The 19496-nt window shown below is 43.9% G+C and overlaps 1 protein-coding gene across 1 annotated transcript in view; it reads right to left on the bottom strand.

Annotated features, from left to right (window-relative positions):
• The window catches only part of MCTP2 (multiple C2 and transmembrane domain containing 2), a 95501-nt gene extending 80165 nt beyond the window's left edge, over positions 1–15336 (bottom strand). Inside the window, exons 1-4 of the mRNA XM_033167102.1 lie at positions 14804–15336; positions 12923–12988; positions 10294–10402; positions 2290–2432 (exon numbers count right to left, since the gene is read on the bottom strand). Of these exons, the coding sequence (XP_033022993.1) occupies positions 2290–2432; positions 10294–10402; positions 12923–12988; positions 14804–15271 (786 nt within the window). The 5' untranslated portion in view covers positions 15272–15336. The remainder of the gene's footprint in view (positions 1–2289; positions 2433–10293; positions 10403–12922; positions 12989–14803) is intronic.
• Between the last annotated feature and the right edge of the window lie 4160 nt (positions 15337–19496).

A 19496-nucleotide genomic window follows, 5' to 3' on the forward strand; every position in this document is an offset into this window, starting at 1 on the left:
AACAAAAGAACTCAAATTTTCCCTAAAACCAATTTGTAATTTTTATTTTTTGTAAATGCAGTTTTGGAAGTTTCAAACAAAAACCATGAACACATTTTTTTTCTTTAAAAATACTCAAAAGAAATAAGAAAACCTGACAAGCTGTTAACTTTTAAAGTCGCTGGGTTTTTTGTTTTGTTTTTTTAAGGGATAAAGCTTGCCTTTGCCACCCTCAGACAGATGGTTCCTAACATACCGATAGTTAAAACTATTCATTGAGATTATGCCCAGAAATAGGTGTTTTTATCTATAGGCAGTGCTCGCAACTGCTATTACGAAGGCTTGTTCTATGGATAAGAGACAGCTTTCAACAGAAAGTTAGGACTATAAGCTCCTTTGTACCAAAGTCAAGTTCCTTTAGCTGAGATTCCTGCATTGCAGGGGATTAGACTAGATGACTGTGGGGGTCCCTTCCAACTCTACGATTCTATGATTCTGATCCATCTAGTTCAGCACTACCTTCACAGACTGGCAGGGGCTCTCCAGAGTTTCAGACACACGTCTTTCTTAACCCAATCTTGAAATGCCGGGGAATGAAACCAAAGCCTTCTCTGCATGCAAATCATGAAACTGCTTACAGAAGAATACAAACCTTGTCTATTACGTACAGATTTGGGTTCGTTTTCCCCATCATCACTGGTAGTTAGGCAGGCTTTTGAAATACTTTAAAAAATCTAACTCTTTCCTACTAAGAGTGGCACTCCTGAGAAAGTGCCTGGTCTGGCTTTGCTTTCTTTCCATCGGGAAAAGAACTACGCTGAGAATTAGAATCCACGTACAATAGGCAAGGGGACGCGGGTGGCACTGTGGTCTAAACCACTGAGCCTCTTGGGCTTGCCGATCAGAAGGTCGGCGGTTTGAATCCCCGTGACGGGGTGAGCTCCCGTTGCTCGGCCCCAGCTCCTGCCAACGTAGCAGTTCGAAAGCACATCAAAGTGCAAGTAGATAAACAGGGACCGCTCCGGCGGGAAGGTAAATGGCGTTTCCGTGCACTGCTCTGGTTCGCCAGAAAGCAGCTTAGTCATGCTGGCCACAAGACCTGGAAGCTGTATGCCAGCTCCCTGAGCCAGTAAAGCGAGATGAGTGCCGCAACCCTAGAATCGTTTGCGACTGGACCTAATGGTCAGGGGTCCCCTTTACCTTTTACATATGCAAGAAATGGACTGGGGGTTGCTATATCGTAAATTCTACCTATGGGTGAAGGGCTAGAATAGATTAGTCTATAGCCACTCTGGGTAGAAACTCATTCTGTCTACAAATATGTTAACCCAGAGAAGAAACACGGAGGGGAATTGCAAAGTTCCGAGGCCATTCTCAAATCGAATCAATGTCAGTCGAGAACATCATCTGTTCTGTATTTTCAAGATGCCATCTGCTTGTAGACAGCACATCTCAAAGATAATTCCTTAGGTGTGAGAGGTTTTATTTGTGTATTTATTCTATCTACCAGCCACCCGTAACATGTGTTCGTGGAGGGATGAACAAATTATAAATAAGACTATTTAAAATGAGAATCTCAAATGTACACTAAAATCTAGCATAACTATAGCCAGACTCTTCTCTGAGATGGGGGCTGAGATGTCAAGCCACTTTGAGAACTGTAGCTCTGTAAGGGGAGTTGGGGATCACCAAATAACTCTCAGCAGTATCCTTCACAAACCACAGATCCCAGGATTTTTGGGGGGAGGTGCCATGACAGTTCATAGTGGTATAACACTGCTTTAAATATGGGACCCAAGTGAAGCTCCTTGACTACCTTCTCATACCCTCCAACATTTCTCTGATGATAGCAGGGACATTCAAAGACAACATCATATGCAATGCATTGCAGCAATCCAAAGAGGAGGGTTGCCAGAAGAAGAAGAAGAGTTTGGATTTGATATCCCGCTTTATCACTACCCGAAGGAGTCTCAAAGCGGCTAACATTCTCCTTTCCCTTCCTCCTCCACAACAAACACTCTGTGAGGTGAGTGGGGCTGAGAGACTTCAGAGAAGTGTGACTAGCCCAAGGTCACCCAGCTGCTTCATGTGGAGGAGCGGAGACGCGAACCCGGTTCACCAGATTACGAGTCCACCGCTCTTAACCACTACACCATGCTGGCTCTGGCCAGAGCATGGATCATCAAAGAAAAATTATCAGCATCCAGATAGGGTTGTCATACCTGAGGTTCTAGCTTAATGTGGTCAAAAGCCAGCCATCCCCAGGCCATTTTAGTCAAAATTTGGCGGCAGCTCCAATCAACAGCTTACCTTCACACAGAGTCTCTGGTCAAGGGCCTGTATTGGAATTATGACCGTTTCATTCCAAACAGGGTTCAGGTTCTTATAGATGACTTTGCTTTTGTAAAGCGTTTTCCCATTCAGCTGAAACTTCACATAAGGGTCACTCGTACCTGAACAAGGAAGAACGAAAAGAATTCAGTCGATCTAGAAAGCGTTATCCCGGCTATCAGGTTAAACCAGTAATTCCCAAACGGTGTATCTTGGCACTCTACAATGAGAAAAGGATTAAGTTAATTAAGGGACGTCTCCAGATGTCCTTTTTATCGTACATTCGTGGTGATTTGTGATTATGATAGTATCAGTGCTGTTAGACATGGAACTGGCATTGTTGCTCGTTCCGCATTTGTGAGAAATCAAACTTTTAATGTGGCACCACCCACACTTCGGAACTCCCTGCTGATTGGCATCGGGAAAGCTCCTTCGCTGTTCTCTTTTCAGCACCTAAAAACTTTTTTGTTTAGGCAAAAACTTTTTTGTTTAGGCAAACCTACCCAGAAATATAGAATGCTGACAATGTGTTTTGATCTGGCTTTCAGCTTATTGCTGGTTTTTATTATTATTATTTTGGGGGGGGGGGTTTGAATTCTGGGCTTTTTTTGCTGATAATTTCATGGTTTTATTCTTTCCACGAAACACATTGAGGTTTGTTTTGCTTTTACAATCAAGATATATAAATATATTGTAAGGAATAATTAATACATAATGCACGACCACTTTCAGCACTGTTTATTTAACAAAATTTATGTACCACTTGACTGTAAGAAAACCTCTGATTGGTTTCCAAGTTTACAAATGGATTGATTTCTTGCAAGTGCGGGGTGAGTATTCTGTTCCACCTGTAACATTGCCAGTTCCTCAGATCGAAGCAGTTGAGTGGCTGAATATGGGATAAGGCTATTCTGCTCTCAATATTGCGGGTGCCTGCAACAGTTCGGGGGTTGGGGGGACATACTGCTTTGCTTCCATCATTGTATGTTTTCACACATCTTTGCTCTGTCCATTCCCACCTCAGCCAGAAAAAGAGATAAAGAGAGAGATGCCACATTCTATTCACATCATACATTTAAAGCACTATGATACCACTTTAAACAGCCATGGTTTCTCCTAAGGAATTCTGGGAGCTGTAGTTAAGGGTGCTAACAGTTGTTAGGAGACCCCTGTTCCCCTTACAGAGCTACAATTCCCAGAGTTCCCTATCAAGAGGGATTGATTATTAAGCCACCCTGAGAATTGCAGCTCGGTGAGGGGAATAGGGGCCTCCTAACAAAACTCAGCACCCTTAACAAACTACAGCTCCCAGAATTCTTTGGGGGGAAACCAAAGCAGCATCATGGTGCTTTAAATGTGTAGTGTGAATGTGGCCATAGGCTTCCATGGATCAGCCAACTTAGAATGGGATATCCTTTTATTTAATGCAGGGGAAGAGAACTACTATCATTGCACATTCACAGAAGGGCAAAGCTCCACAGATAATACCGCTGAGCGTTAAGCATTTCCAATAACCTTCCAGAGGATGTTTCAATGCTTAGAAATGAGATGAACAGAGGTGATTTGCCTCACGTTCTATTGTTAATTTCTCTTAAATATTCCGGTCCCTTCTCTCCTTTCTTAAAAATAAAATAAAGGAAGGGTAGACAAGAAGGCTCAAGAGAAGAGCCGGCCTTTATCTCCCTGATAAGCAGAGGCTGCAAGCTTATTAATAATATTTTTTTAAAAAAAAAAAAAAAGAAGTCCCTCAACTATTAACTACATTAAAAAGGCTATATCTGAAGGAGGCCAGGGAAGCAACTGGTAGAATGAAAACATGAATAAGGAGATTGAAGGCAGGTTGGTCCAAACGCATTCACTTATCTGTTTCCTAAATGGAATAAGAACCGCACAACAAAGCACTTTTAAAAATGAAGAATAAAGGAAATGAACAGAGACAATATGTTTCTTTCCCCGGCTAATGCAATATTCAATCCCCAAATAACCTCTCCTCTTCGAGAAGGGGAGAAAAACATTCTCTGTGGGGATATTCTGTGTTTCTCACATCAACGCTGGAAGTTTTACGGTTGCCGGAACATCCCCACGGCTGCTACCCCGCCTCCCCTTACTGTAAAACAATGCCGTTCGTGCAAAACGAAGGGTTTTGCTGTTTCTGTTAGTTTTCTTTTTTTTTTAAGCGTGCATTGGGGGGACGGATGGGTTGGCGGGCGGCTGAGGGGGGGGTGGGCGGCGGGAGGCGAACTATAATGAAAGAGCCTTTTAATTAAATGAGATTGCCTCCCTGGGATCAGGACTTCATGCTTGTCAGCTTACTCTCAAAATAAACATCTCAGAAGCAGGGCCTCGGCGGTGTCACTTACGGAGGCAAAGCACGCCGGGTAATCCCTAGGTATCTTGACAGCTACATAATGTTCAAACTGTTTCACGGGTGAACGGCAGCACTTGCGTGAAAGAAAATATTAATGTCTGGAATTAATAGGGAGAAAAGGGGGGGGACGGCAGTTGACAGCACCAAAACGGGTGGGGGAGGTAGGAGTGTCAAGTTAGGAGAACGTTAATTGTGAGGGGGGAAATAATTGAGAGGCGCCGGGCGGGGGGGGGTGGAGAGAGAGAGAAGAGGAGAGGCGAGAGAAAAGCACCAAACACAGCAAGCGAGGGAGGGCCTCTCTCTCTGAGGCCACCCCGGCAAAGAAGAAGAAGAAGAAGAAGAAGAAGAAGAAGAAGAAGAAGAAGAAGAAGAAGAAGAAGATTGTCTCACTGTCAAGAAAGTAACGTCTCTACTAGGCAAGCCAGCGAGGAGGAGGGGTGAGAAAGGAGTCAACGGGCGAAAGGAGGAAGGAGCCTCCGGTGCTTGAGATGGCGACGCCAAGGGTGAACAAGTGATGAGCCGAAACAAAATAGCACCTTATAGACCAACTGAGTTTGTTCTTGGTATGAGCTTTCGTGTGCATCAGCCAACAGATGGGCTTTAACCCCAATAATCAGCAGCTTTGAGAGGCATTTCCTTAAGCAGAGAGACGGCTGCCGAGATCCGAACTGCTAGCCAAGCGACTCCCCGTTTCAAAATATGTCCATTCGGCCTTCCCTCTTGAACTCTGCACAGATATTTTCTCTAACCTGCGTGCTGCTGGCACAGCTATGTTTCCCGTCTGTGCCGAGATCCTACACAGTAGTCCATGAACATCTGTTTTTAAATAAATATATGCTAACTTCCCCTCCGTGCTTAGTAGCCCAAGAACATCTGTTTTTTAAATAAATATACAGTCGTATCTTGGAAGTCGAACGGAATCCGTTTCGGAAGTCCGTTCGACTTCCAAAACGTTTGGAAACCAAAGCACGGCTTCTGATTGGCTGCAGGAAGCTCCTGCAGCCAATCAGAAGCCGCGGAAGCAGCACCGGACATTCGGCTTCTGAAAATCGTTCAAAAACCGGAACACTCACTTCTGGGTTTCGATTGTTCGGGAGCCAATTTCTTTGGGAGCCAAGGCGTTCGAGATCCAAGGTACGATTGTATATGCTATACCTGGAACTGTTACATGCAACACATAATACCCCTTTCTGCATTTGTAAGAAATCAATCTTTTAGTCTGGCAGCAATCAACCTTTGGAACTCCCTGCCAATGGACCACCAGACAGGCTCCTTCGCTGTACCCTTTTTGGCTACAACATTTTTGTTTAGGCAAACATGTCCAGGCACGGATATGCTGATGTGTTTCTATCTCTTTTTAGTCTACTATTATTTTAAATATTATTTTAAAAATATTTTAAATAGTTGTTTTTAACTATTTTTACTGCTATTTCCATTTTTTTCATTTTGCAAACAGCTTTGAGGTATTTTGTGTTGTTGTTTTTGTTGTTGTTTTGTTATTGTTGTTTTACAATCAAGAGGTATATGCATTTTAGGGGGGGAAATAAAAATAAATAAATATTTTCCCCTTGTAAACTTTGTGGGGGTTTTTTTCTCTAACCTACATGCTTTCAGCATAGCCATGTTTTCCTTCCAAGCAGGCAAGCACAAGCTGAAAGGAAAACAATAAGAACTATACATTTTTCTGCCCTTCAAACAACCCCCATAAATGCTGTCAAATGTTACTACTACTAAATGCTACTGTTTCGTTTAAAAAATAAAAATAGGGCACATTGAAAATTTATTCGGGGCCCTGCCTTCCTGCCTAGCTTGAGTGTAAATAATTTCTACATTTGTTTGTTTTGTGTGGTGCATTACCTAGAAATATTAAGCAGGTAATACATTTGAAGCAGCACTTAAGTATAATTTACTTAACACAGATAAATGGCATCGAATATAAGGGGCGGGACAGAGTATGAATTCTAAAACCTGAATTGTGAATTATGAGAAGGATTGGTTGTTAAGCCACTCTGGAAATTGTAGCCCTGTGAGAGGAACGTTAAAATTATTATTATTATTATTATTATTATTATTATTATTATTATTATTATTATTACAATTAATTTATTAATCAGGTCCAAGTCCAATGTTCTAATTGGTATGTCACCTTGGCTATCAAAAAAAACAAAAAATTAAGAAATAGTAGTAGCAGCAATACCCCAGTAGCATGACCTCTGCCTATGTTTCCAGTGAAAGAGATTCTATGTTATTGGCATGTTTAGGCCCAAGACTAATCTGAAATATCCATGCACAGTTTTGCCATTCTCATAAGAGAGAAAGGTTTTGAGCCCTAGCCTCAAGTCCTCTTCCATTCTCTCTGTATGAGTTTTGGGCAGATTGTTGGAAAGTTCCTTCTGCGGCGAGAGCTTCCTAGCATCACAAATGCACTGCCTGTACGATCCAACAGGCATTTAATGTTTCTCAATTTAGAGGCAGATAGGGTGTTTTAAATGGTTACTGCTGCCCTCTAGCAGTTAAAGGGAGAAGTGCCTCTGAAATTTCCCGGAGTTTCTCACTGCTGTAGGTGTGTCCTGAAATCAGTGGAAATACCACGGGGGGGGGGGGGAGGCAAAAGTTAATAAAATCAGGACACACTAGTTTTCTTCTCTTTTTTTCAAAATACATTTGCATATTATAAAATGGGGGGGGAGAGAGAGAGAGAGAGAGAGAGAGAGAGAGAGAGAGAGAGAGAGAGAGAATCTAGACCCAGTTTGTTTTGTAGTTAAGAGTATTGGATTAAGACCTGCCTCTCAGCCTAACCTACCTCACAAGATTGTTGTGGGGATTAAATGTAGGAAGAGGGGGAACACATATACTACTTTGAGCCCCTTGGATTAAAGGGTGGAATATAAATCCAATCAATCAATTCAAATACCTGGTAAAAGAGATTTTGTTTCAAGGGCAAACACTTCTCAAAAATATATATCAGACTCTTATACGTGGTACCTCGGGTTACAGACGCTTCAGGTTACAGGCGTTTCAGGTTACAGACTGCACTAACCCAGAAATAGTACCTCGGGTTAAGAACTTTGCTTCAGGATGAGAACGGAAATCGTGCGGCGGTGGCAGCGGGAGGCCCATTAGCTAAAGTGGTACCTCAGGTTAAGAACAGTTTCAGGTTAAGATCGGACCTCCGGAACGAATCAAGTTCTTAACCCGAGGTACCACTGTACAGCCCCCTGGCATCAGAGAAAGGAAGTGCTAGGAATATTCAAGTTGTTAGTCATTCATTTTATACCCTACACTTCACTGTATGATCACTGGGGAAATTACAATAGACCTAAATAAATAAATAAATAAATAAATGTGCAACAAAATTTACACATTCCTGTAACTCCTACCTTAAAAGGGTCCCTTTGTCTGACAGCATTCTAAAATATAGGGGCCCGTCTGCACTACACATTTAAAAGCATTATCATGCTGCTTTAAACAGTCATAGTCTCCCCAAATCAAGCTGACACCCATAGTCTGTGAAGGGTGTCTCTGAAGAAACGGGTGTACAGGTTGTGGGTGCTCCTTTCAGGCTTATGCAACTTCTGTGGTGAGGAGGGCCTATTATTAGATTAGGTTGAAATGCCAACTACACCTTTCCAGGACAGGGATTGGACTACTGTAACGCAGTCTATGTAGGGCTTCGCTTGAGATTGGTCCAGGAGCTGCAGCTGGTGTAGAAAGCTGCAGCCGAGTTGCTGAGTGGAGCACCAGGGCATGCAGATATTATAGCTGTGCTGGGAGAAGAGCGCTGCCCGCCAAGCAGCTACAAAGCCATGGGTGTAGTGTGGCATAGTGGTTAAGAGTGCTGGACCAGGGCCTGGGAGACCAGGGTTCAAATCCCCAAGCAGCTATGAAGATCACGGAGTGACTTAAGGTGCGTCCCTACCTCTTAGCCTAACCTACCTCATAGGGTTGTTCTGGGGATAAAATAGGAGGGGGAAGAAGTGTGCGCGCCACTTTGAGCTCCTAGGGGGGAAAGGTGGGATATAAATACAGTAGTAGCTGTAATAACCAACAACAACAACAACAACTATAAAGTCCTGAGCAAATCGAGACTAGGTTACCTACGTAAAAGACCACCTGCCCCTCTATAGACCTGCAAGATCTATATGGGTAGGCAAACTAAGGCCCAGGGGTCGGATCCGGCCCAATCGCCTTCTAAATCTGGCCCACAGACGGTCCGGGAATCAGTGTGTTTTTACATGAATAGAATGTGTGCTTTTATTTAAAATGCATCTCTGGATTATTCGTGGGGCATAGTAATTCGTTCATTTCCTCCCCCACCCTCCCAAAAAATATATAGTCCAGCCCCCCACAAGGTCTGAGGGACAGTGGACCGGCCCCCTGCTGAAAATGTTTGCTGACCCCTGACTTAGATCATCTGGAGAAATTCTACTTGTGGTGCCACACTCTACAGAATATCACAGGGTGGTGATCGGAAAACATATATTTACTGCTGTCGCCCCATCAGTTGCTTCAAACGTCTTGCAAAGACTTATCCTTTTTGTTCAGGCTTTCCCCGTTTACCATAAGATTCGACCCTGATTTATATGCATGAATTCCCTAGATCTGTTTCAATTTTTTAATGTCTTTATACTGTTTTGTTGATTTTAGGCTACACTGGATACTGGTTTGTATACTGTACATTTTTTAATAACATTAAGGGGTTTAGAAAGGCTTTAAAATAAATATATAAATACATTTTCCCGACAGAAATTGCCACATACAGAGCACACTTTGCCAGTTTATGAAACAGCTGAAATTCTATCACAAGGATTGTGTGAATATGCGCATATGGATTTGCAGGTGAGCAGCCTCTCACTGCCGCCTTACAAACGTTTAAAGCATAGCAGGTCTTTCCTGCAGCACGGGGAAACATCCACAAGAGGGCACCACCAAAACAGACACAGATTTTGTCCCAGTGTCCTGTGGATACTGTCACACATAAAGTAGTTTTTGCAAAGTAAAAGCTTAGTATTTCCCACAAACGTAGATCCTGACTCAACCACAGCTGGAGGACCCCAGGTTCCCTCGATGGTTTTCACCCATTATCCCAGCTCACTCTACGACAACTTCATGTGACTACTCCATGAATGCAAAAATTTAGTACTGGGCAGAAGCATCGAGATTTTGAGAACTGCTCCCCTTCTGTTTTGTTTTGTTTAAGCAGCAGTTTTGTAGCTCTTGTGGCAGCAAAGACAGGCTTGAAACTATGAAGTCAGAAAGCAGAAAAAGTAGTTCATGGCCAGTGATGGAATGGTTGATACAAAGAAAGAGTTTGCGTGCAAAATCCCATCATGTGTACAAGAAATCATAACGTGTAGGATAAGACCCAACCCTCAGGTACACAGCAAGTTGCAAAATTGGCTCTTGGAGCTAGAGCTCTAGAGGTCAGCTAAAGCACCACTCCAATTATCTGTACATTGAAGAAGAAGAGGAGGAGGAGGAGGAGGAGGAGGAGGAGGAGGAGGAGGAGGAGGAAGAAGAAGAAGAAGAAGAAGAAGAAGAAGAAGAAGAAGAAGAAGAAGAAGAAGAAGAGGAAGTAGAATCAGCATTATACATATAGCAAGAGACTGACTCACCACAGCGATCCCTGATGACCAGGTTTCTGCCTTCCTTCAGATGTATTGTTAACAGATATGCAAATGTGGTGGGCAATTTGCTCAAACCATCGCTTCCTTCCTCAAGCATCTGTGGGAAAAGTTTCAAAGGGAAAGGTATACATCAGTTTCGCCTTCTCATAGGTACTAAATACAGATCCACCCTATCACAATTCTAGGAATCATGAAAGACCACTAAAAGTAGAGACAACACATTGTGTCTTGCCTAGGCGTTAAGGCCGTCATCTAAGGCCCCTCGTTGACTGTCATCACTTGTGTGCTCAGGCAATTTTATTTGCTATCACTCTGTCTTCAGGCTCCTTTTCTGGTTCCATTGGGACCATAGTTTCCCTCCAAACCAGAATCAGAAACCATATCTTGAACTGGATTTTCAGTTATGAGCTGGAGGTAATGGGTAAAGGTAAAGGACTCCTGACAGTTAAGTCCAGACGCAGACGACTCTGGGGTTGCGGTGCTCATCTCACTTTACAGGCTGAGGGAGCCAGTGTCGGTCCGCAGTTTTTGCGGCCATGTGGCAAGCATGACTAAGCCGCTTCTGGCAAAACCAGAGCAGCACACAGAAACGCCATTTACCTTCCCGCTGGAGTGGTACCTGCTTATCTACTTGCACTTTTTTGGCGTGCTTTTGAACTGCTAGGTTGGCAGGAGCTGGGACCGAGCAACGGGAGCTCACCCTGTTGCAGGGATTCGAACCGCCGACCTTCTGATTGGCAAGCCCAAGAGGCTCAGTAGTTTAGACCACAGCGCCACCCGCATCCCATGAGCTGGAGGTAAACTATAGTTTAAACCAAGAAGGGAAGGAGTAAATTGGAAGACATGAGGCCCTTTGTAATGGCCAGTTTGACTAATACATCTAATCTGGGCCATTTGTTTAGCCATCCCTGGATTCACATTTGCAGAGGTAACATGAATACAGGGATTGGGAGAGGAGCAAGTGTCGTGTAGTCATTAAGAGAGCTAGAGCTTCTATCTATATGCATATAGACAGGGCATATAGATAGTCAAAGCTGGGGAAAATATGGGAGAATTGTACATTGAAAACGTTGTCTATAAGAATAAAAGAAAACTATTATAAATTAATTTGGAGATTGTATTTAACACTAGTCAGGTTAAATCAAATAAACAAGGAATATTCGGTGTTATGCTGGAGGGGATGCCAGGAAACCGGGAATGATGTCCACATGTAAATATCTACAATTTTTCTGGCAAAGGTTGTTTAAGGAAATAACAGAAATCACTGGGTTAAAGCTGACCAAAAGTCTAGAGGCAGCATTGGAAGTTTCGCAGGCTACAAAGGACTTGCTCACAAATTTATTGACAGCTGCACGAATCATGATAGCTAGGAAGCGGAAGGGGCAAGCAGAATATAAAATGGAAGAATTGTATAAAGAGGTGTGGGACATAGCTATTAATGATAAATTAACATGTGCCATTAAGGTAAGATGGTGAATATGCAGGAGAAATGATTCTGAGGAGATACGGAGGGTGTTTGTAGAATTTGTACTGTTAAAACGGAAAGGAATTAAACCATCGCAAGAGGTGCTGAAATTTTGGGAGGTTGGATAGTTACAATGGAATGGTCTTGGTGGTGGGGAGCCCATTTTTATTCTTATTTATGTATGATTATTACTTTGTCAAAATAATAATAATAATAATAATAATAATAATAATAATAATAATAATATCACAAAAAGAGAGCTAGAGTAGGACCTGGGAGACCAACGTTCAAATTTCCATTCAGCCATGAAGCTCACAGGGTGATCTTAGGCCAGGCTTCCTTAACCTCGGCCCTCCAGATGTTTTGATACTACAATTCCCATCATCCCTGACCACAGGTCCTGCTAGCTAGGGATCATGGGAGTTGTAGGCCAAAAACATCTGGAGGGCCGAGGTTGAGGTTGAGGAAGCCTGTCTTAGGCCAATCACCACCTCTCAGCCTAACCTGGAAGACTGTATAATTGACTAAGGTAAGAGTCATGTTTATTGCTCCACCTACTTTTACCTGCCCATGTGTGTCCTCTGGAAGGACATGCAGCCTCTGGGCTGAAAAATGTTCCCCACCTTTCTATTAGGTCACAGTGCATCCAAAGCAGATTACAGAGCAAGTCACCACACCATTGGGGACTAGTGCTGCAGACAAGGTTACTTATGCAGGAGGCAACATGAGAGTTACACAAGGATCCAGTCTTACAGAAGGAAGGATCCAGTCTTACAGAAGGAAGAACACAAGGAACATACTGAGTTAAAATCCATCTAGCTCAATATTGTCTTCTCCAAGATTTCAGACAGGGGACTTTTCTAGCCCTACCTAGAGATGCCAGGATTGAATCAGATCTTCCACATACAAATCAGATGGTCTGGCACGGAACCATACCCTTTCCCATTAGGTTGAGGTGAACTCAACCCACCTCCATTTGCCTTGAGAACTATTAACCGCAGAACAATTATTCCACATTCCTTGCTGTTATGCAATGCCCATTGCTAGATTCCACAAAAGTGATTTCTATTAACACAAGCTTCAGAGGACCTGCACCTGGTATTTGCAGCTTACAGCCTGGTATTCATTTTTTTTTTTTAATGTATCACTCACCGACTGCTCCTCAAACAGCTGAGAAGAGCTGGAGGAGTCAAGGATGGAACCTCCGCCATACGAACGCTATGAAAAGAATAGAACAGAGGTTGTATTGACATTGCATTGTATTGCTGTTGCTCAATCCTTCAGCGACGACGTTCCATTCCAGTGCAAAAAAAGAAAGAAAAGAGAAAGGTGCAAGAAGGGAGGAAAGGGCTTATCTTTGAGCAAGTTGAGGAATGTCGCTGGACAGCAGACCAAGTCACATGCTTTCCCCCATCATTCACATACATAATGTGTCAAGCCTGGTGCTCTGAGCCCATACACACTATGATCCAAACTGCACAATCATGCAAGCCAGATTACTTGGTCTAGATATCTCAGTATGGTCTACACCAGGGGTGGCCAACTCCCAAGAGACTGTGATATACTCACAGAGTTAAAAACTGGCAGTGATCTACCCCCTTTTGGGGGGGGGTTTCAGGTCAAAGTTTGTTTTAGGAAGGAGGAAGGCCCATGGGGGGGTCGGGTCAAGGTTGTTGAGTTTTTTCAGGGAGGAGGTAAAATGTTGAGCTTTTTTTTTAGGGGAGCCACAGTTGTTCAGCTTCTTTGAGGGGAGCCAATGATCTACCAGTGATCTACCGTAGACGTCCAGTGATCTACCGGTAGATCACGATCTACCTGTTGGACATGCCTGGTCTACACTGATTAGCAGCAGCTCTGCAGGGTTTCAGGTGAAGGACATTCCCAACCCCTCCCTGGAGATACTGAGGATTAAGCCTGAGACCCTTCTCCGTGCAAACCAGATACTCTACCACTAAGCTGCAGCACTTTCCCAAGGTTCCAGTCCTCATGATTCTGAATAAAGGGTTGACATAAACGGGAACATTAGAGCCTGCCTTATTAGACTATTGGTTCATCTGTTGTCCACACTGACTAGCAGCATCGTTTGGGGGTTTCAAACAGGAGATAATCCCAGACCCACCTGGAGGTGCCAGGGATTGTACCCAGGACCTTCTGCATTTATTGTTTTACTTTTGTTCTGCTGTTGCGTATACAAGCCTATGAACTATCTCACACTTCACATTATGCACAAGGTAAAGGGGAAGGGCAACCAAACACTCCATCCCACAAACTGGATCACCAGCCAGCTGGCGTCAGATGTGGGCCAGTGCTGTGGTGGCATATTCTTTCCAACTAAAGGAGCCCTAAAATCCTAGGTTGAAAGAATGGTGGCGTTTCCCCTACCAATACGAGGATTTGGAGGGGAAGTGTTGGGGACTGGAAGGGAATTGGTTGACTGTGTAATATGTAAGGATGGGTGACTATGTCAGTTTTACTTTCTAACCTTTCCATTTTAAAGTTCGGTTCTCCACATTTCCGTGTCAGTTTGTGATGAGAGAGAAAATTCATCAGCATATTAGTGCATATTTAACACACACATTTTTGCATACTATTTTCCCTAAAATAATGCAATTTTATATGTTATTTTCATCAACACATGCATTTTTGTGGAGACATTATCCCAGTATATGCATTTTTGTACACATTACTTGGTTGGCAAATTGCATTGCAAATTTCGGAAAAGGATGAATTTCAAAGGACTGCTGTGTTTCAGTTTGCATACTGTTTTAGAAAGTGTGAATTAGATAAATTCATTTTTAAATGCAAACTGAATTTACTTTCTCCCCCACCCCTAGTAATACACTTGTTGTACAGTACTAATATATATGTTTATATGGCATATAAAAATTTTTTATCCCCTTTGGGGGCTCACCAACTGACTTTCCCTCCACAACCTTGAGGGAATGTGGCACACAGGGCCAAAGGTCCCCCCTCATCCTCTAGCATCAGATCTAAACCAGCCCACTGACATTGGTCAACCCCCAGGCACATTACCTCAAGAACATCTTCTGCAAGGTCACTGCTAAAACTGCTTCTTTTCAATAATTCAAAGAGATCTTCACTGGATTTCCGCTTCACGTTCAACTGTGGGCCAAAAGCAACCGGTTCCTCAACTCCAATTTCCAAGTGCATAGTCTCCTGCTGGTTCCACTGCCACTTCTCCCCAGTCTGTTTTGAGGAAGAGCTGCTGCTCTCCTGAAGGAACATCTCTGTTGCAGAAAAACCACTGGGGAAATAAGTGGACAGAGCCTTGGAACGCGAACAATTCATTCCTTCTTCAACAACTGTCTCCACATCCAACATGTCTGGTACTGAGGAACTAAGACGTCGGTCTAACGGATGCCTTTTCCAGGTCTCCACTAGTTTAGAAGAGCTTTTCTTAGTCCTTCTGATGCTGAAGTTCTGTAACCTTCTCGTTTTTTGTTTGAATGATCCCCAGACAGAAGACTTCTCCAGTTCCATGATTAAACTGGATTTTCCACACCGGGTCTTAACGCCTTTCCATTGACACCTAAGGGTGGTGTGGAGAGGGATGGAACATAAGGAGAAATGAAGTGAGCTGTAGCATTACAGAGACTTGAATTGTAGGTTGGATTGTCTCAGACCTGAACAGATTCTCAGACAAAACAGGTTGCATTACTAATTCCTCCCAGTGTAGGAACAAAATAATCTCACAGGCAATCAGGAAGGAAATAAAGGAAAGAGAGTTTTTAATCCTACATAAATCTATCATGAGGATAAAAATACCCAGGGGGTGAGCTATTTTGATTATTTCCAAGATTTGACATGATGGGAATTCTTAAATGCTGGAGAGAGAGAGAGAGAGAGAGAGAGAGAGAGAGAGAGAGAGAGATGCTACCAGGCATTGTGCTGTAGGAAAGGCAACTAGACTCTCTTTGGGTGTTTACTGATGAATCACCAAGAAGTATTAACTCCAAGGTGTAAGCCTTATAGTGATTATACACAGCAGTACACAGCCAAGAACATAGGCTGAAGATGTTCCACAGGTCTGCATTTCGTCAAAGCCTTGATGTAAGGCCAGCTGTGAAAGGTCATGTACACTACCACAAGTTCCATGACTGATTTACTGGTGCAGTTCCCAAACTCAGTGCACTGTGCAATTGTGAAGTGTTGGACCCCCTTTCTTTCATCCAGCTTGGAGAAAACGACCTGGGTCTAAGGAAAGGCATCAACCTCACATGGAGCATTAAAGAGGACTTTGAAAGACTCCTAGCCTTGCATCCAAGCATAACCATTGTTTGGTTCCATCTGCTGGAAAGGCGGCATCGGCGTGATAGCCCCCCCCCCCCCGGGCAGGCATCAATAGAGCGAGAAAGAAGGTCAACCATGCAGTTGCACAAAAGGTGCAACTCCTAAATGGCAACCTTTCACCAGGAGGCCTTCTAACACAACAATGGGGTACACCTGTCTTAACTGGACAGCGAAATTTGGTTAAATAACATTGTGGAGTGTGTCGAGGGTCGGTTTTGGCTTGACCGGTGGTTAGGCATTGGGTAAGCCTATGTATTGGCTGAAGGGGAGGTTGTAGCCTCTGCCTGCCCCTCCCTGGTTAATTGTATCCTGTTAAAGGGATCCAGGGGGAGTGGCTTCTGTCTGATGCCTAGGGCCATAGCATTCCTCCAATGGGGACCCCTCAGGGGGTACACCTATTTGATGTAGGTCATAGGGCTCCCCCTAATGGTGGTTTACACTTAGATGAATTCCCAGCAGACCGGCTGGAGTGATATAATCTGATATAATCTGGCTTCACCCAATGCCCATTCCAAACTGCTCACATCTGTAACCAATAAAAGGTGTGGCCTATTTGAACCCAGAAAACCATATGTTGTTGCCTTGTCTGGTTATTTACCCTTAGGGAACTGTGACCTCACAGGGTGAGGGTAGAGTTGCCATATATCTGGAAATTCCCAGGCACAGACAGAATACTGTAGCCGGAAGCAGTGTTCGGGCAGAAATTGTGTAAGAAAGGTCAACAATTTTTGAAAAATTGCAACCCTAGTCATGGGGTCTTGGCACACATAATCCCTGATGACTGCCCATGATGGCTGGGCTGGTGAGGAGCTGCAGCCCAGGAACATTTGGAGGGGCCACAGTGCCCAATCCCTCATGCTAAAGGAACATCTAGAGCATCAGCACAAATATATGTCATTATAACAACCTGCAGAAACTGATGGGGGGCACATAGTTGGCTAGACATTCTCAAACCATGCAATGGGATCTATTAACTCAATAAAAGCTTCTGTGAGCCCAAACCATCTACATACGGAGGAGATGTGTCCAGATCAGACAATCATGCAGAAGGAATTTCCAGCCCTACCTGGAGATCCTGGGGGTTGAACCTGGAACCTTTTGCACCCAAGACAGATGCTCAACCACTGAGCTATGCTCTCTCCCCAGTTCAGCTTGGCAAAATAGCAACATAGGAAACTATCTAATACAAAGTCAAGCTATCTCTAGCTCAATACTGTATACATTGACCAGTAAGTGGCCCTCTAGATTTTCAGAAAGGAGTCTGGAAACATCCAACCACACCTGGAGATGCCAGATTTTGAACATGGGATCTTTTACTTGCAAAGTGTGTGCTCTCCCGCTGAGACAGACCCTTACCATTTGAGAATATGAATGCATTACCTTTTTCCCCCCAGAAAGAAAGGAGCCCTCAACTATCAGAAGATGTTTCAAAGTTCATCACAACAGTTCCATTCTGTCTTCCTAATGATCTTCACACCATGGCCACAAATGATCTGTGAGGCTTTGCTTTCACTCTCTAAGTAGTAATTCAAACAGGAAAGCCATTTCCTTTCAAGATCCAGTCACTGTGGAAAAACAAGTTACTCTCCTCCTGTTTAGCTAGCCTTCAGCCATGAGCTGGAAGGCAGAGACATTTACCGCATCCTGCAGTGGGGTGGGATCCTAAAATGCCTCTGTAAGCTTAAGAATTAAAATATTTTAACACTTTCCTCTCCACAAAAAGTGTTCTTTCATGAAAAGGAAAGGAAAATCTATTTGCGTATTTAGACCTTTAAACCCCCCCCCCAAATAAATTCACACAAGAGACAGATATTTGGTTTAGTTTTTGGCAGAATTTAAGCCACAACTTTATTGATTACAACCAAGTGAGTGGTTGCATAGGTTCTGGTTCGACTATCTCCCTGCACCCTTGCAGGCAGAACTGTCCCAGAGCCACTTTCGTAGGACAGACAAGGATGAACACCAGGGACAGCTGCTGGTAGGGATACCTATCAGCTGTCCTCGGGACTCGGGCACTGACTAGACCCCTTTCAGGGACCGACAAACCAATGAGTCCCTGGATTCTTGCACCGGAATATCCTGCATTTGCATAGGCATGGCCACATCACGTGCCACGCATATCACCTGAACCAGAGCCTATCCACAACTTACAAGTTGTGACTAATTGCTATGCAGCAGGCAAAACACAAATGGCACCAGCCAATCAGCCAAGTGGGGAAAATTCCTGCCATGCCCCTGTCCCAATGACAGACGACACACGACGGCATAGCAAGGTCAAGCGCAAGCCCTAAATATAGGGAGAGGCGGGTGAGTGTTCCGATGCGAAAGGCCCCAAAGAGGAAGCTCAGCAGCCTCGCATGGGCTTAAATAGGTCCCGCATTGCTGTATTTTACGACGCCCCATTGGTCAGATTTCACCCCAGCAACATGGGACAACCTATCAGGGGTTGTGGCCATGATTTCCAATTACCCCCACAACACTGGGTCGGGTTGCCGGTCACACCGCAACACGTGCCCTCTTTTAATGGAGGACCCGATTTCTTGCCAAATGTGTGCTGTTTTAATATTAGATATGAAATGCCATCTAGTTTGCGAGTAAATGTATAGCCTGCCAATCTCATCCCATTTCAGGCAACAACAGATGGACAAAATGTGCATATACCTACTTCAAACTATGTATTGCCAAAGTTTGGGGGGGTGAGTCTGGATGATACCTTTCAAACCTGTGATCTTGTATACGTGAGGTTAGACTCTATGGGAGAAAAGCTACTGAACTAGTCAAATTAATTTCTTTGTAAGATAACGGCCTGAGCTAGCCGCTTAACTACTGCCATTTACATTTCCAATAGGGTTTCCCAGTTGCCATAGAAACAAATGACCTTTTCTCCACCCCCACCTGGCTGGATGCCACATCATCCTAGAAGAGAGAGCAATAAGCCAAGCGGGGCTTTGTGTGTGTGTGATGCTGGAAGCTGGAGACACAGAGGCCCAACTTGATCTGTGCAGGATCCAAAGCTATGGCCTTGGGAATGTAGTGGCAAGGCAAGATCTACTGTGAGCCCCTTCATCCTACACTCAGGTCATAGATGCCAACAAAGCCATATATCCTAAAGACACTACCTTCTCCGTTGACCTTCATTCCAGGGAAACTGAACCCCTGGGCAAGCACTAGAATGCCTGGGTTCTCTTGCCGCTTAGAGATTAGGATGTGTGCAACGGTATTTTCTTGGTGGGCCAGTGAGAGAGTGCATGCATTGCATGTATCAAGATCTCAGGCTTTCAGAATTTCAGGAACCAAAAAGTCCTATTTTGAGCCATCTGGCCCCAAAATGGCAGCTAGTCATTCCTTTTTGGCAACTGCGAGTCTAGTTTAAGAAGCCATTTGGCACCTACCGGGTAGTTTATATATCTGAGTT

The sequence above is a fragment of the Lacerta agilis genome, chromosome 13 (assembly GCF_009819535.1).
Source record: "Lacerta agilis isolate rLacAgi1 chromosome 13, rLacAgi1.pri, whole genome shotgun sequence".
Lineage (NCBI taxonomy): Eukaryota > Metazoa > Chordata > Lepidosauria > Squamata > Lacertidae > Lacerta > Lacerta agilis.